This window comes from Panicum virgatum, chromosome 7N, assembly GCF_016808335.1.
Source record: "Panicum virgatum strain AP13 chromosome 7N, P.virgatum_v5, whole genome shotgun sequence".
NCBI lineage: Eukaryota > Viridiplantae > Streptophyta > Magnoliopsida > Poales > Poaceae > Panicum > Panicum virgatum.
The window spans coordinates 35,270,614-35,294,774 of NC_053151.1; the positions used below are offsets into that span (position 1 = coordinate 35,270,614).

The 24,161-nt window shown below is 48.5% G+C and overlaps 3 protein-coding genes across 4 annotated transcripts; all 3 read right to left on the reverse strand.

The window, feature by feature from the left end:
* Window positions 1-180: 180 nt before the first annotated feature.
* Window positions 181-3,639, reverse strand: LOC120682357. Of its 2 annotated transcripts, none has more exons than XM_039964210.1 (4): window positions 3,474-3,639; window positions 2,361-2,639; window positions 1,519-1,761; window positions 181-822 (listed from the first exon to the last, which is right to left on the reverse strand). In XM_039964210.1, exons 2-4 carry the CDS (start codon window positions 2,595-2,597, stop codon window positions 541-543), a joined length of 762 nt encoding a protein of 253 aa, XP_039820144.1. In that variant the 5' UTR covers window positions 2,598-2,639; window positions 3,474-3,639; the 3' UTR covers window positions 181-540. The 2 variants fall into 2 exon arrangements, with proteins under 2 accessions (XP_039820144.1, XP_039820145.1); XM_039964211.1 differs by having other exon boundaries at window positions 366-822; window positions 2,361-2,681; window positions 3,474-3,626.
* Window positions 3,640-10,455: 6,816 nt separating this feature from the next.
* LOC120683391 (endochitinase B-like) lies at window positions 10,456-11,555 on the reverse strand. The gene is made up of 2 exons (XM_039965469.1): window positions 11,114-11,555; window positions 10,456-10,998 (listed from the first exon to the last, which is right to left on the reverse strand). Exons 1-2 carry the CDS (start codon window positions 11,553-11,555, stop codon window positions 10,592-10,594), a joined length of 849 nt encoding a protein of 282 aa, XP_039821403.1. The 3' UTR covers window positions 10,456-10,591.
* A 2,402-nt stretch (window positions 11,556-13,957) lies between these two features.
* LOC120683390 (endochitinase B-like) lies at window positions 13,958-15,137 on the reverse strand. Its single transcript, XM_039965468.1, has 2 exons — window positions 14,776-15,137; window positions 13,958-14,671 (listed from the first exon to the last, which is right to left on the reverse strand). The coding sequence occupies exons 1-2, from the start codon at window positions 15,080-15,082 to the stop codon at window positions 14,268-14,270; spliced, it is 711 nt and encodes a 236-aa protein (XP_039821402.1). The 5' UTR covers window positions 15,083-15,137; the 3' UTR covers window positions 13,958-14,267.
* Between the last annotated feature and the right edge of the window lie 9,024 nt (window positions 15,138-24,161).

Consider the following 24,161-nt stretch of genomic DNA (forward strand, 5'->3'; position numbering starts at 1 on the left):
TGAGACATAATTGTTAGTATTTTTATGAATTTGATCAAATTTGAAATTATTTGACTCATTTGGAAATGAGAGTTGCATTTTTTTAGGGATGGAGGGAGCAGACCGTTTCAAAAACGAAAAGAAAAAAAAGACAGTCGGACATGACATCACGACTGAAGTTTGCAATGAGCAGCGCGGCGATTACGAGACACCATCATTTGGCGCTTGTGCAGTTATGATTCGTCAGATGGAGCATTCAAGTTTGCCACCAGCATATCACTGACACAATTGACCGGCAGACCACCATAGCAGCCGGGTCTCGCAAAGTACTAGCACTGCAAAAATTGAACAGGAACTACCCCCCGCATTCCGTTCTGAACCTAACAGGCTATAACACTGACCTCGGACAGCGAATGTATTCCACAACAGTCGACAGTAGCCCAGAACGACCAACGGAAGCAGATCGTCAAAGCTACCCTCAAATTTCAAGCAGCTAGTACACACCTATGCATCACCACAATGAGAAAATTCAGAGGCCGACAAAACAGTGTAGCACCAGATCTACGACGACTCCTGGGTGTAAGGGCGCAAATAGCCTCTGCAGAGGTCCTCCAAACGACGAGCAAGCTGTTTGGGCTGCTGCCACCATGTGGATTCAGAAGAGATTGATCTTCCGTAGTAGTCCTCTTCCTGTGCACTATCCTTCTTGGTGATGCGCTCGGAGAAATCACGCCAGTTCAGCATGGCACGTTTCAGTCGAGCTGTCCTCTTACCGGTCACTAGATATCTGGTGTAGTCCCTAGCAAGGCGGTACAACTCCTCCCCTCTTATTATGTGGACATACTGCATCATAAAGGAAGCAGAAGAGAGACTTAAAAAAGCCCTATGCATGCAGGATTCCTAAACAGTTTGAACCAAGACAATTGCATCTGCATACTCATGTACTCCTATTGAGGAAATGGATTGTAAGCACAATTCTTGTTTCAGCAGACAGAACAATAGTTCCCATTAATACTGAACAGTTCGAGCGATGAATATACCAAGAGAATAGTTTCCATGTTACTCATGTTCATCTGTATTGCTGTCAAGCTACAGCTGAGGTATTAGATATTAGCATCTACCTTATAAACCACATGGGTCGGCGTTTTCTTGACAAAAGTGAAACCACAGTTACAGTTGGAGACTTGAAGTAGTTTAAAGCATGCTGTATGCATGTATCATTAAGCTAATCAAGAGGAAATTTCGCAGTTCTGTGCTTCAACAATCCTTATTATTGCTTCTGAATGAACTGATGATGTGGGAGAAAAATGTTACTAAAGATAGTTGAAATGCTACACTACTATAATGATCAGTACCACCTATCAATACAGAACATATTTCAAACCAAACAGGGAATAACCTAACTAGTTGTTCAAACATAGTGTATCTGGAACTAATAAGAGCTTGGGAATTTGTGGGCTAACAACGTTGTCCACCTATAAAATATATCATTTTCTTAGAAAAGGGAGCAATGCAAGGAAAAAGAAGTGATGAAGGTACCACAAGTATGAAGGCAATAGTTGCTATCAAAATCTGGATCATCTCATATAACGAATCCTTGAAAGAGTCATCCTCTGGGCCATCAGAACCACCACCACTACCTCCAAATCGGTTTTTGTTTCCTCCATTTCCACCAGATCCCTGTCCTCGAATCTTATCCATCTGCTCTCTCAACAAGTTTTGCAAGGACTTTGGTCTTTTTGCTTGAGCCATAGCTTTGTTCAAAGATTCCATTGAGAAAGGCTGAAAGAAGGTAGTAATAAATTTAGCACATGATTTGTAGAGAAGCTTCTGCGCATGCTAATAGGCTTCTCTTATATCACAAAACTATCTGGTATTTTGGTGGACAAGTTTAACCAAATGAAATTATAAGAAGTTATCTTAAACGAAATTCCTGTTAGTCATATATTATTATAACATGAAAGATGAAACCTACAGTCAATATCAACCAAAATACTCAACACAACAGAGTACCAAAACCAGGTCAAACTTGTTTAATTGCTAAGGCATACAGGAGTATACAAGTTCCCAATTTAGTACTCTCCCAGAATTTCGATACAACAACGTGAAGCCAACAGAAGTGATAAGATATGTGCCTTTTATCATGACCTACAAGCATTGAAGTTTAACAACACCCAGAATTTCGATTCAACAACGAGAACCCAACAGAAGTGATAAGATATCAGATATGTGCCTTTTATCATGACCTACGACCATTCATTTGATAACATTGTTATGGCAAGTATGGACCGCATAAGGTAAAATACAGTCATGGCATGATAATTGCTTAAAATGGGAAACACATAGGTATAATTCAGGGAAAGGCAACAAAATTCACTTACGTCATTGACAGGATTCTCTTTTCCACTCGAGGCATATACAGGACCAACCCTTTTATAGCAAGCAGAAACAAGAACAAGCCTTGGATATAGTTGTTGTTGCAGTTTGCAAGATCCGGTTGAATGTGGGCACATAGAATGTCGACCAAGCAGCACGTGGGTCCTTCCAAGACCAGCTACTGGCCTGTATGCAGTGTGCATGCCATGAGGTTTGTGCATTGTAGCTTGGAAACAGCTCATGTTTCCGGACTTCTTGAATCCCAGAGTAGCTTAAAGCCAAAACTGTGGGATTAAAATATGAATAAGTATCAGGCACACGGCAATCTGAGACAAGAATGTAGCTTGTCAAAAATAAAATCAGTATAAACTTTACTGATATAGAGCAGAAGGACATAACTTCAGTTTCATGGGCTCATGGCATTGAAATTTTCAGTCACCCGTAATCATGATCATTCATCAGAAGACACAAATTTGCCACAACAGAACAAGGAAATCCGATAGTCATCATACTAGAATTTGATCTGGTCTATATGTTTTCATTTCAGAATTTGGTTTGTGCATGGATGTCGTGGATATAAACTTCTGAAAGAATGCTGGAATATTTTTTCCCCTATTAAACATTAAACGGTGGAGGTCATGTTTAACTGGTAACACCAACATAGATGAACTTTAGGATATTCGAATCAGTCAGAACGCCAGGTTGATGCTTATCTTGAAAGCTGGGTAAAACCAATGTATGAACCAACGGGTACTCCTAACAATAAGTTATATTCGACATGCTGCAAGCTGCGCCACGAATTTGGGACGTTTAGCATCCGGTAATTCTCAATTTCAGCGGGCAAACATCAATCAACAGCTGCAGTACATCACCATCCAGTTATCCAACTAATAGCTAATTACTATGCCATCTACCTAGCAAGTTCGATGAGCAACCAGACCGCAAGAAAGGCCCTGCAGCCCACATCAACCCTCCCTAGCCCGAGCAATCCGAAAGAACTGGAAAATGGAAAAATACTCCACCCACCCACCCTAATCCCAAACCAAATAGCCAAACGAAAGAGGCGCATACAACCAGGAAGCAAACAATACAAGACGGAAGAATCAACGGGTGGTTACCTGCAGAGGCCAACGGTGGCGGCGGAGGATTGGGGACGCGGAGGCGGAGGGAAAAGAGGGATGAGGCGGTCGGACGAAGCGGCGGCGAAAGCCGACAGGCGAGGGGAAGGGATTGCTGGATTGGGTTGCGCTGGAGGCTGCTGGGGCCCGCTCGGGGTCTTCGACTCCCGAAAGGCCTCTTGAAAGGCCCAAATATTTTTTTTTTCATTTCTTCTTCTTTCCTTTTCTCTCTCTTCTCTTTCTCTTTCCCTTTCTTTTCCCCTCCTCCCTCTCTCTACAGAAGCAACTCCTCTGCAGTACTACCCCTCACTGACGTGTGGAGCCGGGCCCACACGTCAGGGACTCAACTGCAGAGGATCCTCGCGTCTCTCTGTGCCCCTCAACACTCCCACCCCAATGTAACATCCTAGTTTTCATCACGATTAAGGGGGAGTGTTGAAATATATAATGCAAACTTCTATAGGGTTATATAAAAATAAGGATAAACCATGGCATAATTTTGTTCACCATGACAAGGTTCTAGAATGTTCCACAAGAATCATAAGAAGACATGAAGCTTGGATATTTTCTTGTCATGGTAAAATTTAGAATTTTCTAGAAATAGATATTTGTAGGGAACTTAGATATTTGTAGGGAACTTTCTAGAGTGTGACATGTATCACTCATCTAAGGGGATATGGGTGGCTATATAAGGAGGGTGCCACCCCTTGCCATGCCATACTACTCCACTCTATCCCACACACATCCAAGGGCATGGTAGAAGTAAGCATAGGTAGAGTGTGCTAGGTTAGCCACCACAATGTGTGTGTTCCTTTGTAACTTTGTTGCTCCAATAAGGTAAGTGTGTTTATAAGTGTTAGTCTCCCGGTTAAACTTAGTACTTAATGTATAAATTGTGATCCATCGAAGGTTGGCTCTGTCACCCGGGATCACAAAAGGGTATGGGCTTCATCGAAGGTTGGCTCTGCCACCCAGAAGCCAGCTTCATCTGTTGGTAGCCTCTGCCTCCCGGAAGCAAAAGGCGGCTCTGCCGTCAAAAAGGACCCGGTACACTAAGTAATTAGAAACTGACCGACTCTGAAGTGAGTTGGTATAGATCCTCAACTTAGTAGGGCCACCTCAATTTCCAACAATCACTAAAATAAAACTTATGTTGCAATTAAACTAGTAACGTAAAATAATACTAACGTCATATGAGGTATTACATAATTACTAGGCAAATTATTTTATACTCTTGCCTTGCGTTAGTACATTCGTTCCCTCCAGTAACCAGCATACGCATGCTTGCACCTACGACAAAAATCATCTCGTCTCTTTCCATAAAAGTCTCTCGAGTCACCGTACCATGCCATAATTCCCAAACAATCATGACAGCGCCTACCCCTTTGCCATAACTTCATCATTCCCTGAAAACCACAGAGTACCCACACCATTGACCTTGAAATGACCCGTCATGGCAGCACCCACCTCGCTATAAATCGGGGTCACCATGCACAGTGCCGGCCGAGATTTTTCCGCCGAACCGCCTCACCCGCTCGCTCTCGCTCGGGCACGCGCGACACGCCGGCCCCACGACGGGACCGCGCACTGCCGCCGGCACCACGCCGTGCCGCCCACCCCCACGTCCCCACCTCGTCCACGCCGCTGCAGTGCCCTCGCCGGCTTTGCCGCCTCGGCACTCGCACCTTCAGTGTTGCCACTATTTGCGTTGACGACGAGCTACCGCAGCCCACGCCGTCGCCCGTCCCCGCGCGACGCCGCTGCTGCTCTCCTCGCCTATAAAAGGAGCGAGACCGTGACGAGCCCTATCACCAGCCCATGCACACCGAGCCGCTTCGCTCCGCTAGCTGAACCACTCCTCCCGAGCCCAGCTCACTCACGAGACGAAGCTCCAACAGTTGGCCCTCTTCCTCGAGCTGTTCCGCGCCAAGGTGAGATGACAGGCAGCTCCCCCGACCATTAACTCCACAACACTAATATAAGCCCAAAACACCCACCAGGCCGTGAGCACTTAATCCAAATCATTCTACCAATCAATACTGTAAACTCAATATCTCCTTCATATCAACTCCTTTTCACGTAACTCTTTTTGCTTAACTCTCCTCAAATCATATACTATCTATTCCTTCTATTTTCATCTCCATTTGAGCTTATTTTATTGCTTGCTTGTGTTTGTTTGCCGGTTGTGCTGTTTTCGCCCGTAGATCACGGAGTGACCGAGGAGGAGCCTGCCAAGGAGCCAGAAGACCCGTACCACGAGCAGGAAGCTGCCGCCGACGCGTACGAAAGCGAAGGCAAGTTTCATCGACCCGTACGTGAGCGGTTGCATCCATGTGAGGACGTTTAGCTGTAGCCTGGGTCTAGGATCGATTACATATACCAGTACTTGAGTGATTGAGTGTGCTCATGCATGCATCTGAGTAGTCATGCATATCCAGAGCTGAGAATAGGACACGAAGGGATCTAGCTGAGACCAGGGCAGCTGGGTATGTTGGAGTCGGCGCTACCGTGGTGGTAGACTGGCAGGTGAGTGCTACCGTGGTGGTAGGCTCGAGTTGATATGTTGATGGATGGTTGCTGCCCTGGTGAACCATAAGGACCGAGTTGTTTTGACATCTCACCTAGCTTACTTTAGTACGACCACAGGTTTCGGTATGGGCCGGACTTAGCCTAATCCCACTGGTTAGCCTGACGGTCGCAGGGATGGTTTACGGGTATAAACCATTGGGGTCAGGGCCCGAGGGTTTGTGCGGCCGGGCTGGGGCGTGACCACGGCTGGGTGTCGGCTATGTCGGTTGTCCGTTCGGGCAGTCGAGCGTGTGGGTACAGTGTACGACCTCTGCAGAGTGTATAATCCATTCGAATGGTCCGTGTCCACGGTATGGACAGGCTATGGTGTGGTCCTGACAACTAGTGAGCTACCTATTGTGGGTTGTGTCGGGAAGGGGTTGCATACCATTAGTTGCATTGCTAATGCATTGTGCTCAATGTGCGTCGTGCATGTCATTTCCCCTCCCATAGGGTGAGGTGGAGCTTGCTGAGTACTTTTGTACTCACCCCTGTTGATTTTTCTCCAGAGGATCCTGACTTTATGCCAGAAGACTATGAGTAGATCGTGTCCGCACCCAAGCTGATCGAGTGGAGCCGTGATGGATGAAGAGCTAGTCCTCCATGCCGTCATGCTAGTCGTTATCCTATGGTTGTTCTGTGTATCGTTGTGTTGTCACTTCACCCCTCGTGTATGTGTTGAATAAAGCTCTGTATGACTCTGGACTCCACTTGATGTAACATGTATTATGCCGGAGACCTTATTCGGTAATTAATACATGGTTTAGCCTTGATCTTCGGGTCGGGGCGCTTCACCCAACCCCCCCTCTCTCAATCTCCGCCGCTCCACGAGGCTGGGGGCCAGGGCTAAGAGCGGAGGAGGGTGCTCCACGGCGACCGCCGTGAGCGGAGGGGAGGAGGGCCTTGCGGTGACGGTGAGGACACAGGGCCGCGCGCAGCGACAGCGCCCAGCACCGGCACGGAGGGGCGCGAGCGGCGGCGGCACTAGCGGCGGTGCGGAGGAGCGCTCGGGCAGTGGGATGGAGAAGCACTTAGAGCCAAGCGCACCGAGATGGCGCTCTTGGTGGCCGCTTCTGGCTCCCCTGCGGTGAGCTATGGATGAAAATGGACGAAAAAATTCCCGTTCGAAAATGGGACGGGAAGCGGGAAGGGGTCCCGCCCGTATTTGCGGGATCCCGTTTTTAGCCGGGATAATTCCGTATTAGTTTTATATTTATAAAATCCGGAAAAGAATAATAGGCACACCATATATCATCTCATGTTCCTCAACATCAATACATGTACTTCACGGTTTAATCATAGGAAACAAGAAACATTGACCATATTTCTTACAAAAATAGCTTGTGTAAAGAAATGTCTAGTGTAATATTCTTGTAAAGTGAATGGTGATTAAATAATAATGCATTCCGGTAGATTTTCCAGTTCCCGCCCGTTTCCGTAACCGTTATATCCCATTTCCGTTTCCGTACCTGGCCATTCCGCTCCCGTTTCCCGTAATAAAAATGGAAACGGGAATGGTTAAGGGGTTTTCCCGTCCGTTCCCGTCCGTTTTCATCCCTACGGTGAGCCTTGCGGCGGCCGAGGATCTGGGCCCGCGCTTGACGATTTAGCGGGATCGGGATGGAATGGCTTCGCTTGTTTAGCGGCGGCTTTCCTGAACCCCGGTGTGGCAGAATTTACGCTAAAAGAGTACTCCCTCCGTACCCATAAAACTTATATGTCAGCCACCCAAATTCTCCAGATTTTAACATTCTAGATTTGGGTTTCTTTCGAGCTATCCAAGCTATTCAATACAAGAAAAATGCTAAGACAATGCAAGAACTAATTCCAGCAGTGGAAGAGGTAAATGATCATCCATTTGATTGTTTCAATACAATAATTTCAGCAGCTAATTTTTTACCACATGTTTTATAAGCATTCTTGGAGTACAGTCCATGGAAAGCAAACATGATATTTGTAACACTACAAACTGTTTTGAATGAAGCAATGAAGCTTCATTGCTAGCTGAAGCCATTAGTAGTCTCCCTGCAAATTAGAAGATGCAATTTAGTTTATGCAAAGTAAAAGATGTGCCGAATGCTTATGTATCTTAGTTTAAATGCATGTACCTTACTGTTTATTGCTTTGCTTCATCTACTCCAACTTCTTCTCCATCTTCTCCTCCAACTTATTTACAACTTTTTCAGGTAGAATGATGGTCTCACCATGCATTTCAAGTTTCTCCGCATCAAGAATGAAGAACTAACAATCAAACTTGTCCATGACATGGAAGAATCTTGCTGGGATGTCGTAGTCTGCATGCAAAAGGCCACAACGGGCACACCTCCGAGCGTTCCAGCAAATTTTTTTTCTACTTTCGGCCTAATAAAATTTTTGATATTCACTACGAACTGATATATTAGGCCAACTTGGTTTCTTACTTTCGGCCCAACTAACGAGAAATCAGGTCCACTATGCCTTCAGCGACCGATCGACACGGGGTAACGTGCGTTACCCCTAACGCCCCGTGATTCTGGCGTCGTGTCTATTTATCGCGCGCGCGACTCCCTGCGGAGCTATCGTAGCTGTTCGTCTTCTACGTCCAGCTAGGGGAGCGGGGAGCGCCCCCCGACGAGATAGGGGAGGGGGAAGGGGTAGGATGTGACCGGCGAGGGTGGTTGGTGGGGGGAGCGGCCGGCGGCGACAGGGGTGGTGGAGGGCGGCAGCGGCCTTAGGATCCGAGGTTGCTGGGGGTGGCGGCGGCGGTGGAGGACTCCATGGCTACCGGACCTAGAAGAGAAGGTGGGGGGAGGAATCGACCGGCGGTGGGCGCCGGCGGCCAGGCCAGGTCCCGGGTGGGGGCGTGGCGCCGAAGAGGTCAGGGATGGGCGGGGATGCGCCGACGGTGGTTGGTGGGCGGATGGCGCGGCGGCGAGAGCCGCCGGTCGGGGCGGAGGACGAAGGGGCAGGGGCGGAGGACGCGGGGCGGGGTGGAGAAGATAAACAATGCTTCTGCGATTGGATTCGGGGAAATCGCATAAAGCGATAAATAGACACCCCCGATTCTGGTCATGGTGAGCTCTGTATGTTGTCCTTGGCTGATTTTAATGGTTCAATTTTGAAAAAATTAAAAAGAGGAAGTCAGATGACTCCCAAAAGCTTCCAAAATAGAATAGGGCCATATTCATTTGGATTTCTCAAAATCAATCCTCAAAAGCAGCCATAAGCTGAAACAAATAGGGCCATTACCGTTTCTCTATGACTATATGGGCAATTATTATTGTCGGTACCCGAGGACTGGGATACCCCCTCTTGCTGTGTCTAGGCCGAGCAGCCGGATCCCTGTGGTCCAGAGCCCTACTCTCCCGACAAACGGCCTGGACCCGCTCCCCGCTTGGGGAAGGTCCGGTGGCGCCGCGTGTCCCGGAGAAGGTAGCCCTCAGCCAAAACAGCTGGGGGCCCCGGACCTCCTAGGGAGTACCGGACCCCCGCCGGGTCCCGGATCCCCATATACTATCCGACACCCCGCCTGGGCTGGTCCGGAGACGCCATGTGTCCACAGGTGCGGGCACGCGCGCGGAGCCGCGTGGCTTCCACTGGAAACCATGCCTACCTACCGCATTCAAAGCGGTATGCGGAAGTGCGCACTGCCACAGCAGAGCCCGAGGCGGCTTTTGCCAGGTTGCACTATTGGTCGCGTGTTACCAAGGCGCACAATGCAGTCGCTGGCACCGCCCACGCCGCGTATGTCAGTCTACTATGCCAGTTGGGCATGACGGCTCGGCTTCGCCTATTACGACGCCTACATTGTAGCCTCGACAGACTACGTCGCATGTTACATTGCCCCCAACGGGCGCCTAGCTGATGGGACAAATAAAGACTCCCTTCGGTCAAGATAGTCGACAGGGCGATGAAGCGTATCCAAGAAGAGATTCTCAACCGCTGTAGCTCCATTAAAGCTTTCTGCGTAATATAATATACATCCACGTCAGACCCAGCTGTCAGGGTCTGAATGCCTGTGTACGCGTCCCCTTGGTCTATAAAAGGGAGACGCTCGCTAGAAAAAGAAAAAAAAGGCCCCCCGGGGCAGAGGATAGACTCGTTCACACCAAGAGCAATACACCTCACAGTGGACGTAGGGTATTACGCTCCGGCGGCCCGAACCACTCAGAAATCCGAGTGTTCTTGTGTTCTTGCTCCCAAACTAGATTGGCCTAATCGCTCAGCACTTTCCTGAGTACTTTCCCTCTGGGATTAGGCGGGTGCGTTCCGCCACCCGGCTGTGCATACCCCAAAAAAGCCCACGACAATTATGAAAAAAAAAATGCAAACCACGTGATGATCAATGACAAATACCGTCACATATCTGCAAATTTATATATTATCGCTACAGCATATATTGGAGCTGTAGTTTTTTCACTGCCGGTTGGGAATCAGTGGTTTTGCAAATACGAAAGTAGTAATATTCCTTACGACGAGACACACTCACACACATTACGAAGAGCATGTTTATTCTTCACGAGCCGCGTAGACGAACACCTCGCCGGCCGGCCGGCCGGCACCTTAGCGGCCTAGCAGGTGAGGTTGCTCCCCGGGTCGACGCCGAGCTGCTGGCAGTACTGCCTGTAGTAGTCCACACGCTGGTTCATCTCGGCGGCGTTCCTCCCGTTGCACTCGATCGCGCCGTTGATGGCCCGGATGGTGGCGCCGAACCCCTGAGGCATCAGCTGGTGCACGTTGTCCATCCAGAACCAGAGCGCCGACTTGAACGACACCACGGGGTCCCGCGCCACCATGCCGGGGTCCGCCAGCCCGTCGAAGCCGATGTTCTTCCCCGCCGGCCCGTAGTTGAAGTTCCACGACAGCTGCAGCGGGCCGCGGCCGTAGTAGCCCTGCCCCGCGGCGCACGGCCACGCCGCGTCTCTCGCGTCGCAGTAGTCCATGCTCGCGCCGCCGACCTCGTTGACGTCGCAGAGATCTGTTGTGTCCCCGTCTCGCCACAAGAAGCACGCACGCAGATTAGGAGACCTCGTCATGAATATATTGAAGCCCACGCATTCTATGCGTAGTGTGTCGCGGGTCGGCCAACTTACGCCCGGTCTCGTGCGCGACGTGCGCGAAGAAGGCGGCGATCTCGCGCCTGCCGTCGGCCGCGGAGCCGCCGCGCGCGAAGTTGGGGTACGAGCTCGCGGCGCTCAGGAACGCGGCCCGCGTGTAGAAGGCTGCGCCCTCGCACCCGGGCCCGGCCTGGGACTTGATGCCGCTGAAGAACGCGGCGGTGACGACGCTCGCCACGGACGCGCCGGGGCCGGGGCCGGGGCCGCCGCCGCCGCCGCCCCCCGTGCACGGGCCCGACTGGCACCCTTCGCCACAGTAGGCGCTGGTGGTGCCGCAGTAGCCGTACTTGCTGCAGCACAGGCCCGGCTGGCAGCCGCAGCTCTGCGCGGCCGCTGGGACGATGCCGGCGGCGCAGAGGAGCGCCAGCCAGATGGCCAGCACCGCCAGGACCGCCGCAGGCGACGGTGAGCTCGCCATGCTGAACAAGAAGCTAGCTCCGGTCGCTTTGTTGGTTATATGATGCTATGAGCTTGTCGACATGGCAATGGCAACCATCAATCTGGTGGTGGCGGTTATATAGAGATCGACCAGGTACGGTGCGCATCTTCATCCTTGGCCAGTGCGCATGGCATGCGACGTGCACGTGAAGGATGGGCCAGCTCGGCCAATCCATTACAAGTCGTATTTTTTTTTGTGCTAGTTTTGAACATGCAGAGGAGGATTTGCTGGCCATTATTGCATCGCCGCCGTGTACGAATTACCTGCTGGGTAATTTGCGCTGGTGTTTTATCTGCGTGCACGCTTACGCACGTCGCCCAGGTATCATATTTGGTGGTCGATTATCCAAAGAAAGGAATATTGTATATACGTATATATATAGTCACTGCATGCGTGCACGTCGCATGCCAGGTATCATGACCTCACGCATGAGGTTCGGGGTTCGAGGAGGTTTTGTTGGAGTGGGCTCTGATCCGCTTGGCTCCAGGGCCGGCGATCTTCTCGGTGGCTGGGCGGCGGATGCGCCGAGGGAGCTGCTGGTGTCCTTGCGCGCTCGTGCGGTGCGTGTTGGAATCCTCGGCCACTCGGGGACGCGTCCAACGGGAGTGGAGTTACGTGTCACTGCAGGTGACAAAATCCGGACTCAATTGTCTGAAGAGCTCGACGGGCCACCGGTTATACAGCCCACGAGTACGACGGCACAAGGAACCAGTGACGGATTCAGAATAATTATTAGGAGTTTTCTTCTACCTCTAAATAATTTTAACCTCTTTTCGCAATATATTCATGTCAAAAAGTTATATGGAGAACTTAGGAGAGGCTCCATAGATCCAGCGGCTGTGGGAGGGGCTCCTCCAGACCCACCGCTGGATCCGCTCCTACTCTCGTGCCACCCTCCAACTGCCGTCGGATCCGCTGCTGCCAACCCGCCCAACCCAACTCTGTCTCTTCCTTGCACCATCCTTCCTCATTTGTCTCCAGCTTCTCCCACCTTTAGAGACTCACCACCACTATCCACTGCCGGAGGCTCGCCATCACTATCCTCCGCCACCTAATTTAGCTCGGTGTTGTCATGCCCCCACCTCCTCCACCGCCTACCGGATATTTTCCACTACCCACGGTCCGCGGCGCCCCATCGCCTCGGCGCCCTGCCCATAACCCGTCACCACCACTAGCTATCCTCCACCCAAGACCTTCCTCTATAGCTAGGAGGTCATGATCTCGCTAGAGACTCCACCCGAACCCTGAACCCCTATAACCCTATCCATGGTGGGATGAGCAGAGGCGAAGGTGGAGGAAGAAGATGGTGCGCGCTTGGGCTATCATGGGTCGCAAGAGGGAGAATGAAATGGGCCGCGTGCGCGGGTGATGGGTCATAAATTTGTAGCGCAAGCCGCAGATGATTGTGGCGCGCTTCCAAAGGGGTCGGCCTTTGCGGTGCATGGGGAACGGGAGCACCTATCAAATGTGATGGCTTTGAGGTCCAATCCGGTCCACCATCAGCCGACCGGTTCTCCGCCCCCTCGTTCTCCACCTCGAACGGAAGCTACCTGGCCGCCGCGCCGCACCGCCCGCCTACCCACCACCCCCCCCGCAGCCTTCGACCCAGCTCTTCTTCTTACCCTCGCCACTGTCCTCTAGATGTTCGCCCCCCCCCCCCCCCGCTCAGCCGCCGGTGCTCCCGCACCACCTCGCCTCTGCCGCCGGCTGAACCACCACCTCTGCCGGGCCTGTTGCCGCCGCCGACCTTCTCCGGTGGCCATTGGAGCCCTGAAACTAGAAACCCAACCTCGACCACTACTCCGGCTGCTGATGACCTCACCGGTGCAGCTAACCCTTCCCCTCCCTAGCTCTCACTCCTCTAGTTGGTGCATGTGCGAGTCGCGGCGCCATTGGTGGAGGGGGAGGAGTGATTGCCATCATATATAGGGTTGGCGGTGGGGACTCCCACGGTGGACCAGACCATTTCTGCCCGCGGGCCTTAAGGCTAGTGGAAGCCTTAGTTGAGGAGCATGTCCATGAAAAAACATGTAGGCTGGTTGCTTGTTGTTTCTTCTTGTTGGGCCTTAGCCTAGTCCGGTGGTCTAAATACTGTTATCGATATGAATCACCGAGTTCTCCACGCGAAAAAAGCTCTGAATCACTAAGCCCAATACGAGAAAAACAATCCTAAAAAGTTTGTGTTTGGGTACTGTAGCACATTTTGTTGTTACTTGACAATTAATGTCCAACGATGGATTAATTAACGTCACTAGATTCATCTCGTATGAATCAGTTAGACTGTGTAATTAGTTATTTTTTAACTACATTTAATGCTCCATGCATGTGTTCGAAAACTCAATGTGACAAGTACTATGCAAAAAAAAATTGGAAACTAAACGCTGCCTGAATCAGGCGATGAAGCCAGCTAGAGACTCTTAGCCTTCTCGACACGTTTGGTCGTTATTATTGTGATGGCCTGATGCCAAGCGTTCATGCCCCTCTGCTGCGCATTGCAAATGCTACGTTATTCAGGTAGAATAACATCGTCCCAACTGTGCATTATTTTGATTTCTACTAGTATTACTAGTACGCACTCGGGAACCTCCCGGTTTCTTCACCTTCCCTACTTCAGCCGTCAGGCGATTTATTCTTCACACGAGGTCACGAGCCAAGCATCCATCAATCCATCCATCCATGGACGCGGCACGCCTAGCAGGTGAGGTTATTGCCGGGGCCGACGCCGAGCTGCTGGCAGTACCGCCTGTAGTAGCCCACCAGCGCGTTCACCTGGGCGGGGTTCCTCCCGCCGCACGCGAGGCCGCCGTCGATGGCCCCGACGGTGGCGCCGAACCCCCGCGGCACGGCCTGGTGCGCGCTGCTCATCAAGGACCAGAGCGCCGCCTTGAAGGAGACCACGGGGTCCTTCGCCACCCGGTCCGGGTCCCGCAGCAGGTCGACGCCGATGCTCTCCCCCGCCGGCCCGTAGTTGAAGTTCCACGACAGCTGCAGCGGGCCGCGCCCGTAGTACTTCTTCCCCGGGGCGCACGGCCACTGCCTGCTGCTCGCGTCGCAGAACACGTTCGCCCGGTTGATCTCGCTGATGTAGCAGAAGTCTGTTGCCAGTTAAGGACATGTGTGCATGGAAATCGAAGAAACTAACCGTCAGGGCATCATATCATGAAAATGAAGCAGGATACGGTTTGATCGGTGAGCTTACGTCCGGTCTCGTACGTGGCGTGCGCGAAGAAGGCGGCGACCTCGCGCTTGCCGTCGCCCTCCGAGCCGCCGCGCGCGAAGCCCGGGAACGAGCCGGCGGCGCTCAGGAACGCGCCCCGCGTGTAGAAGTTCTTGCCCTCGCACTCGTCCCCGGCCTGAGACTTGATTCCGTTGAAGAACGCCTCGGTGACGACGCTGGGCACGGACGCGCCGCCGCTCCCCGAGCACGGGCCGGCGGCGCAGAGGAACGCCACTAGCCCGAGAGCCAAGCCCGTCAGGGTCGTCGTCTGCCGTGGTAAACTCGCCATTCTACTGGATGAGGGGCCTCAGCTCGGCTGCTCTATGGCATGCTGATCCATGGCGTTTATAAAGAGGGCGGCGTGCATCTTCTGGATGCGTGACGGGCGACGTGGAGGGTGGACTGGCTCGATCGATCTAGCATTACTTGTACTGAATCTGAAGGGGAAAAGACCACACTGCTGCATGCACTTGACCTGCGACTAGCTGCAACTGAAGTTGAGGTGTCGTATCTGGATCGCCGCCGCGTACGTGTGACTATCTGGCCACAATTTTCGCGTCTGCAAAGACAATCGCCGTCGCCATACGGTGGCCGCCGCTTCACAGCCGTATATCGGTGACTAACATGCGTGCGTTTTCCACCATCTAACAGAAAAGGTATGGTCAATCCGGAAATGAAGACTTCCAACACCCGTCCTTCGAGAAATTTCAGATATTAGGTTTCAATTTGTAAGTTTTTTCTGGATTTGACATCCTGACCCCATGTGTCAATGACTCATATTGACCCCACATGTCATTGTAATATGGGTATGGTTCACCAGCGAGTCTCTGCTTTGTACATTTCTCGGCTACATATCTAATCCGAACAAGTTTTCTTTTAAAAAAATAAATTATGGTTCAAGAATCTCCTTTTTTTTTGAGAGGAATGTAGGCTCTTACTCAATAATGTTTTGAGGTACATGTATCATTTCTGGACACTCTAGGAGCCAAACATATCTCCCAGGTGCCATATTACAAACATTTTTAGCAAGAACATGAGCCTCACAATTAGAGCTTCTACCTTCATGCTTGAAAATTACTTCCTGAAGTAGCCCACTCCTAGCCTTAATCTCCTTTAGGATCGCAGAGTATGCACACAAATTCTGCTTATGAATGTTGACAATTACTTCCAAGCAGTCTGAAGCTATGACACATTTATGCACATCCATATCAAGCGCCAAAGAAACTGCTTCATTACAAGCCATGACTTGCAGAGAAGGTGGATCAACTAAGCTGGTTCAAGAATCTCCTGAAAATCAAGTTGTTTTCATGGGCTTGAACAGAATCCAGCTTGGGCTGGTCGCATGGGCCGATACGGGAATGCCAGGGTAACACTTGAAAAATAAGTTCCGCTGAAACATCTCAAAAGGAACGTTGTGCTAATGCTATGTCTCTGCTTATACGCATGTTCTCACTACTACAGAACAGACTTTTGTTCCAGGCCATTTGTCCCGGCAGCCTTTGGGTCCGGGATAATAGGTGGCTTTTGTCCCGGGTCCAACGGCTAGCCGGGCCAGCAGGGGGGACATGTGCCTTTTATCCCGGTTGGAGACACCAACCGGGACAAAATGAGGGCCTTTTGTCCTGGTTGGTGATTCCAACCGGGACAAAAGGCCCGCATAGCCTTTTGTCCCGGTTGGAACCACCAACCGGGACAAAAGACCCCCATTTTGTCCCGGTTGGTGTCTCCAACCGGGACAAAAGGCCTTGGGCCCCTTATCCCCTTCCCTCTCCCTCCGCCCGAGCCATTCAGCTCACTTGTTTTCTTGCTGTTCTTGGCTCGGGATAGAGGAGTTCTTTCTCATTTCTTCACCACATTTGTGAAGATCTTTGATTCCCCGTCCATCCATCTGCGCTAAAGGTTTGGGGTTTGTTTTTCTCTTCTTCCTTGGCTTGTATAGCTCATTTCATGCTTTAGAAATAGAGAAAATATGTAACTAGCTCATTTCTTGGACATTTAGCTAGCTAGATTGCATATTTAGGTGTGATTTTCTTTTAGATTTAGATGAGTATGTGGATAGTAGAAATTTTTTGAATGAGTGTAGACACTTCATGTGATGTACTTGTATATATGACCATATTGTGGATAGTTGATTTTTTTATTCATGAATGAATTAATGAAATGAGTATATTATAGAATTTTTTGTATTATGAATGGATTATTTTGACACTCTAGTGATGTATTTAATCAGGCTCACATTGAAACCATCTAGAAGCTAAAAAAATCTTTATTTCGAAACAAGTATACGTCGTTAATCTCCATCCAACGGTGATGGCACTACCTTTCAGGGATACACGATGCGCTATTGCATATCTTTTAATTATTCATGTTATGTTACATTTAGTTTAATTTAGGTTTGATATATTTTATTTATTCGATACGTGTAAAGAATTCAAATCGATTTATTTAAAATGCAGATGGACCGGCAATAGATGTACAATGCTGACCGACGTTCGAAAGAATTCATTTATGGCCTGTATTATTTTTTGTCTGTGGCTGAGGCAAACAAGCAGAATGGTTTTATGTGCTGCCCGTGTGTTCATTGCAACAATAACAAGGATTACTCATCTTCAAGAATCCTACACAGCCATATTTTCGCAAATGGTTTCATGAAGAAGTATGTTTGTTGGACGAAGCACGGAGAACAGGGGGTTACCATGGAAGACAATGAAGAAGAAGATTTTGACGACCACTTTCCCGGGAATGCTGGAATCGGTGCATTCGATGACGATATTCCCATGGAAGAGCCCGAAGTAGATGTAGCAGAAAATGATCCCAGTGACGATCTGGGGCAGGCATTGCACAATGTGCAGGCAGACTGTGAGAGTGAAACGGAGAGGTTGAAGTTCCAGAAGTTGTTAGAGGACCACCATAAGTTGTTGTACCCAGATGGTCAAAATGGATTTAAGAAACTTGGCACCACCTTGGAGTTGCTGCAATGGAAGGCGACAAATGGTGTATCCGACAAGGGATTTGGTGAATTACTCAAACTTGTTAAAAAAATGCTTCCTAAGGACAATGAATTGCCTGCCACAACGTATGAAGCCAAATAACTTGTTTGCCCTTTGGGACTGGAAGTGCAAAAGATACATGCATGCCCCAACGACTGCATCCTCTACCGAGGCGAGTACGAGAATTTGGATGCATGTCCCGTATGCAGTGCATTGCGTTACAAGATTAGAAAAGATGATCCTGGAGATGTCGAGGTGGAGCCTCCCCGGAAGAGAGTTCCTGCGAAGGTCATGTGGTATTCGTCTATAATACCACGTTTGAAGCGTATGTTTAGAAATAAAGATAATGCTAAGTTGATGCGATGGCACAAAGAGGAACGCAAGAAAGACTCGATGTTGAGACACCCCGCTGATGGGTCCCAGTGGAGAAAAATAGATAGAACGTACCCTAAATTTGATTTGGATGCGAGAAACATAAGGTTCGGTTTGAGTACGGATGGCATGAATCCTTTTGGTGAGATGAGCAGTGGTCATAGCACTTGGCCTGTGACTCTTTGTCTGTACAATCTTCCACCATGGCTCTGCATGAAACGAAAGTTCATCATGATGCCAGTGCTTATCCCGGGTCCAAAGCAGCCCGGAAATGACATTGATGTGTACCTAAGACCATTGGTCGAAGAACTCTTATTGCTCTGGGGCGATGAAGGTGTACGGATGTGGGATGAATACAAACAGGAAAACTTCAACCTACGAGCATTGCTGTTCGTAACGATCAATGACTGGCCTGCTTTTAGTAACTTGTCAGGACATTCGAACAAGAGATACAAAGCATGCACACACTGTTTAGATGATACCGATAATATATGGTTGACTCACTGTAAGAAGGTTGTATACATGGGTCATCGTCGGTTTCTTCCCATCAGGCATGCGGTACGAAAGAAGGGCAAGCATTTCAAAGGCCAAGCGGACCACCGAACAAAACCGATGCACCGTAGTGGTAAAGACGTCTTCAATATGGTAAAAGATCTACAAGTTATTTTTGGAAAGGGATCTGGTAGCCGCCCTGTTCCGAACGAAAACGGAATGACGCCCATGTGGAAGAAGAAATCTATATTTTGGGAGCTACCATATTGGGAAGTCTTAGATGTTCGTCATGCAATTGATGTGATGCACCTCACGAAGAATTTTTGCGTCAACCTGATAGCATTCTTGGGAGTGTACGGAAAGACAAAAGATACAGTAAAAGCACGTCAAGAATTGCAACGTATGGAAGAACGAGATGCCTTACATCCACAACAACGAGATAATGGACGACAATACTTAAGTCCTGCCAGCTATACTCTTAGCAAGAAAGAGAAAGAAACCATGTTTGACTGCTTGAGCAGTATAAAGGTTCCATATGGATACTCACCCAATATAAAAGGAATCTTAAATTTGGCAGAGAAGAAATTTACAAATCTCAAGTCCCATGACAGCCATGTGCTTATGACCGAACTTCTTCCGGTTGTGCTGCGGGGGATTCTGCCTGATAACGTCCGGTTAACCATCGTGAAGATATGTGCCTTCCTCAACGTAGTTTCTCAGAAGATAATTGACCCGGAGAATTTGATAAAGCTGCAAAACGATGTGGTGCAATGTCTTGTTGGCTTTGAGCTGATATTTTCACCATCTTTCTTCAACATCATGACACATCTTCTAGTGCACCTTGTCAAAGAGGTTGATATTCTCGGACCAGTATTTCTACACAACATGTTCCCATTCGAAAGGTTCATGGGGGTACTCAAGAAATGTGTTCGTAATAGAGCTCGTCCAGAAGGAAGCATCGCCAGTGCCTACGGAACTGAGGAGGTCATTGACTTTTGTGTTGACTTTATTGATGACCTTAAACCGATTGGAGTCCCTGAATCACGATATGAGGGGAGACTAACTGGAAAGGGTACATTAGGAAAGAAATCTTATGTCTGCACAGATGATTTCTCATTCAAGAAAGCGCATTATACGGTTCTTCAACAATCATCCTTGGTTGACCCATATATCGAGGAACACAAGAAAATTCTGCTCTCCAATTTCCCGGAAAAGTCTGAGGCATGGATTACACGTGAGCACATGAACACTTTCTGCAGCTGGTTGCGGAAGCATCTAATGCATAACATGGATATAAGTGAACAACTGTTCTTATTGGCTAGGGGACCATCTTGGAATATCTTAACATACCAAGGGTACGAGATAAATGGAAACACATTTTATACGATAGCCCAAGATAAAAAGAGTACCAACCAAAACAGCGGTGTTCATATGTGTAGGGTCGAGATGGCGGACTAGAGGGGGGTGAATAGTCCTTTCTAAAACTAATTACGCCGGCTAACCGAAACTTATGCGGAATTGAAACTATTCGCTTAGCCAAGACTTCACCCCTCTAACTATGACTCTAAGGCACCTCCAAAAAGGATCCTACACAAAGCAAATGGAGTGCCAAGCTAGTAAGAGCTCTCCTAATAATTCTAATGCCAAGTCACACAAGCCTAAGCACTAGTACTTCACAAACCGGGGGAGCTCCTAAACAATTCTAATGAGCAAAAGCACAAAGCCAAACCTAAGCTCACTAAATGCTCAAGGACAAGGAAACACAATCCAAATCCAAGTGCTCAACTTGCTTAGCTACACAATCTAAGCAAGAGCAACTAATTAAGCTACACAAGCTAACTAGTTACACTAGGATCTCTACTTCTAACTACACAAGCAAGAAGTTGATTAGCAAGCTACACAATCTAACTAATCACTAGAGAGCAACTACACAAGCACAAGATATAGAAGAATGTAAATACAATGCTTGTGATTTGGAGAATGCAAACCACCGAGAAGAGTAGACAAAGTTGACACGGTGATTTTTATCCCGAGGTTCACTTGGTTGCCACCAAGCTAATCCCCGTTGAGACAAGCTCCAAGGTTGCCACCGATCCTATTGCTAGTGGTGACTCTCAAGTCACACTCTCCCACGTGGAGTGCTCACACCGAGCTCTAGCACATGATCCGGCCGGACCACTTGTTGCTCTTCACGTCTCGCTCAACTAGAGTTGCTCTTCGCAGCTCCCGCGGGGTGAGCACAATACCCCTCACAAACTCTTCTCCGGAGCACCGCACAAACTTCTTGCGGGCTTAAACGGAGTCTCTTGCCACCAAGCCGTCTAGGAGGTGGCAACCTCCAAGAGTAACAAGCACACCGGCTTGCAACACGATCACCTAGTGCCACTCGATGCAATCTCTCAAAGCAATCGCACTAGAATCGCTCTCTCACTCGATCGGATGATTATTATCAAGTTAGAGTGAGTAAAGGGCTCTCAAGCACTCTCACACATGGACACCAAGTCGCCAAGGTGCTCTACACCTCTCAAATGGCCGGCCACACCCTCTATTTATAGAGGGAGGCCCCAAACTAGCCGTTACACTCAAATCCTGTGAAAGCTGAGTTTTCGCGGACTGTCCGCCTCACAAAAACCGGACCGTCCGCCATTTAAAACCAACGGCTAGAACTGCAATGATTATGTGTCAGAGTCGACCGTTAGAGCCCCGGGCGGACTGTCCGCGCCCCTGGGGTGGACTGTCCGCGGTTCAAAACTTAGAACCAACCGATTTGCAAACGTCTCTGACTAAATCTGGAAGTGACCGGTGGACTGTCCGCAGTTCAAAACGTGAGCACACACAGAAACTGCAGTGTTTCTGTCCCAGAATTTTCAGTAGGAGGCGGACTGTCCGCCCCTAAGGACCGGACGGTCCGCAGTTCATTTTGGACACCCAAGACAAAACAACCAAGTTCCTGCGCCCGTTTCAGCTTTTAAAGGCGGACCGTCCGCCCCCATGGACCGGACGGTCCGCAGGTCATTTTGGACCACCCACAGAGCCAAAAACGGCTCTGTTCGAGCTTATCCGAGATAACGGCGGACCGTCCGCCCCCCAAGGGCGGACCGTCCGCAGGTCTATTTCCAGCAGAAATGTACCTCGGTAAAACGGCCATAACTCTTAGCTCCGATGTCCAAATTAGGTGATTTTGGACTCTATGGAAAGCTAATTCAGAGGGCTACACAACCCAACTAAATACTTGATCCAAAACACAATGGATCAAAGCAGTATTCCACTCCAAGAGACCACCTAATTTCCGGAGAAAACCGAAAAACCTTTCTTGCTTCCCAAAGTTGATCAACATCAACTCCAACTCTTTTTCCTTTGCAAATGTGCCAACACCACCACGTGAACATCACCATATGCATGTGTGTTAGCATTTCACAATCATTTTCAAAGGATTTTCACTTGATCTCACCACGCCACTCGATCCTAGCAACAACGCAATGTTAGATCGCTCAAGTGGCACTAGATGACCGATATGCAAACAAGTTTGCCCCTCTTGATAGTACGGCCATCTATCCTAAATCCGGTCATGCACTTCTCTACACAACCTTTGACCGGTGAAATGAAATGCCCTACAAGTCATACCTTTGTCTTGCGCATTCCATTTCATCTTCCCAAATATTGATGCCACACAAGCACCAAACTCCATCAAGCCTTTTGATCATCTTCATGAGTCAACACTTGGCTTGATCTTCCTTGAATGATATGATCCATTCCATATCATCACATGACCTCTTTGGTCCATCGATCTTGACCTTGCTCGCTCTTCACCGTTGCATTGGTCCATCGGCGCCAAATCTTGCCCAAGCTTCACCGCCTCGCGGTCCCTCGCTTCGAAGCCTTGACTTGCCCTTCTCCATTGCAACCGGTCCATCAAGCCAAGCCTTGTCTTGATCTTCTCCACTTTGGTCACATAACTCCATGTCATGTCTCATATGCAATGAGTTCCTCCATCACACTATATGAGCATAGCATCAACCCTTAGCCATTTCTCCTCCATGGCATATGTCGCTCATACTATTGTCTTTGTGTGGACTAATCTCCTGTGTATCTCAACATAAATACTTATTAGTCCACCTAAGTTGTCACTCAATTACCAAAACCAAACAAGGGCCTTTCAATATGGATGCCACGGACAATAATGGAAAAAAAGACACATATTACGACTACATTGAAGAGATATGGGAGCTGGATTACGGTCCCAATTTCAAGGTGCCTCTATTTCGTTGCCAATGGGTTAAGCTATCTGGAGGAGGGGTAACAAAAGATGAGTATGGGATGACAATAGTTGATCTCAACAATCTTGGGTATAGAGACGAGCCATTTGTCCTAGCCCAGGATGTCGCTTAGGTTTTCTACATTAAGGACATGTCCAGCAAGCCAAAGAAGGGGATAAACAAGCAAAAGGATGAGCCTAAGCGACACATAGTTCTATCAGAAAAGAGAAACATCGTTGGAGTGGAGGACAAGACAGACTTTTTAGAAGAATATAATAATTTTGTTACCATTCCACCTTTCGAAGTAAATGCTGATCCATGCATCCTGCTAGCCAATGATGATGCTCCATACTTGCACCGTGATCATAATCAAGGGACATTTGTGAAGAGAAAGTCTGTTACCGCTAATCCTTCATGTACTTGAATCATTTTATATTATTGTATAAAAACATAATCGCAATTCGAATACTTTTATTATATATGTACTGTACAATTATACTTTATGTGTTATATATATTATTTTATATATTTTTCACTTAATTACTAGACTCAATTATAATTTTCATTCAATAATGGATTACTCAACTAATTTTATTTATTTCATGAAATTACATTCACATTAACACACTAAACTCTCTCACTAACACACACAATCTCACTAACACACACTATCTCGCAAACTCACACACTACTCATTAATATCATGAAATTGCTTAATTTTATCTAAAATTCACTTTTTAAATGTTAATATCGTGATAGAATCCACTTTCTGTCGAAAAGCAACAGTTTGAAAAAAAAATTTCACCTAATATATTTTTGCATGGTCAAAATAACAAATATGATTTCAAAAAAGTTAGATATTTCATTGACCCAATCACTTGAATGAAAATTAATTATTTTTGTTGCGTGTATCAAGTTTATATAGAGATAAGAAATTTTGTTCCATAATTTTTGGAATCATAATTTTATTAACTGAATTAACAAATGAAAGCCAATTTTAAAAGAGAAGTAAAAAGAAACAAAAACAAACATAACATTAGGCGGGAACAAGGGAAAACGGGCCCCTTTTGTCCCGGGTGGTAGATCCACCCGGGACTAAAGGTGGGCCGCGGGCTGAGAATTTTCCCGGCCCGCCCAAAAACCCCTTTTGTCCCGGGTGAAGCCACCACCCGGGACCAAAGGGCCTTTTGTCCCGGGTCGTGGCTCCACCCGGGACAAAAGGCCCCCCCATATATTTCTTCCCCTCGCCCCCCTTTTC

What these genes read in the sequence shown, in the direction of transcription:
- LOC120682357 (XM_039964210.1), bottom strand. Translation starts at nt 2,597, where the DNA reads ATGAGCTGTTTCCAAGCTACAATGCACAAACCTCATGGCATGCACACT. An exon ending in AAGAGAATCCTGTCAATGAC is followed by an intron (nt 1,762 to 2,360) that starts GTAAGTGAATTT and finishes ACCTTCTTTCAG; the next exon opens with CCTTTCTCAATGGAATCTTT. An exon ending in CTATTGCCTTCATACTTGTG is followed by an intron (nt 823 to 1,518) that starts GTACCTTCATCA and finishes TTTATGATGCAG; the next exon opens with TATGTCCACATAATAAGAGG.
- LOC120683391 (XM_039965469.1), bottom strand. Translation starts at nt 11,555, where the DNA reads ATGGCGAGCTCACCGTCGCCTGCGGCGGTCCTGGCGGTGCTGGCCATC. An exon ending in CGTCGCGCACGAGACCGGGC is followed by an intron (nt 10,999 to 11,113) that starts GTAAGTTGGCCG and finishes GGGACACAACAG; the next exon opens with ATCTCTGCGACGTCAACGAG.
- LOC120683390 (XM_039965468.1), bottom strand. Translation starts at nt 15,082, where the DNA reads ATGGCGAGTTTACCACGGCAGACGACGACCCTGACGGGCTTGGCTCTC. An exon ending in CGCCACGTACGAGACCGGAC is followed by an intron (nt 14,672 to 14,775) that starts GTAAGCTCACCG and finishes AACTGGCAACAG; the next exon opens with ACTTCTGCTACATCAGCGAG.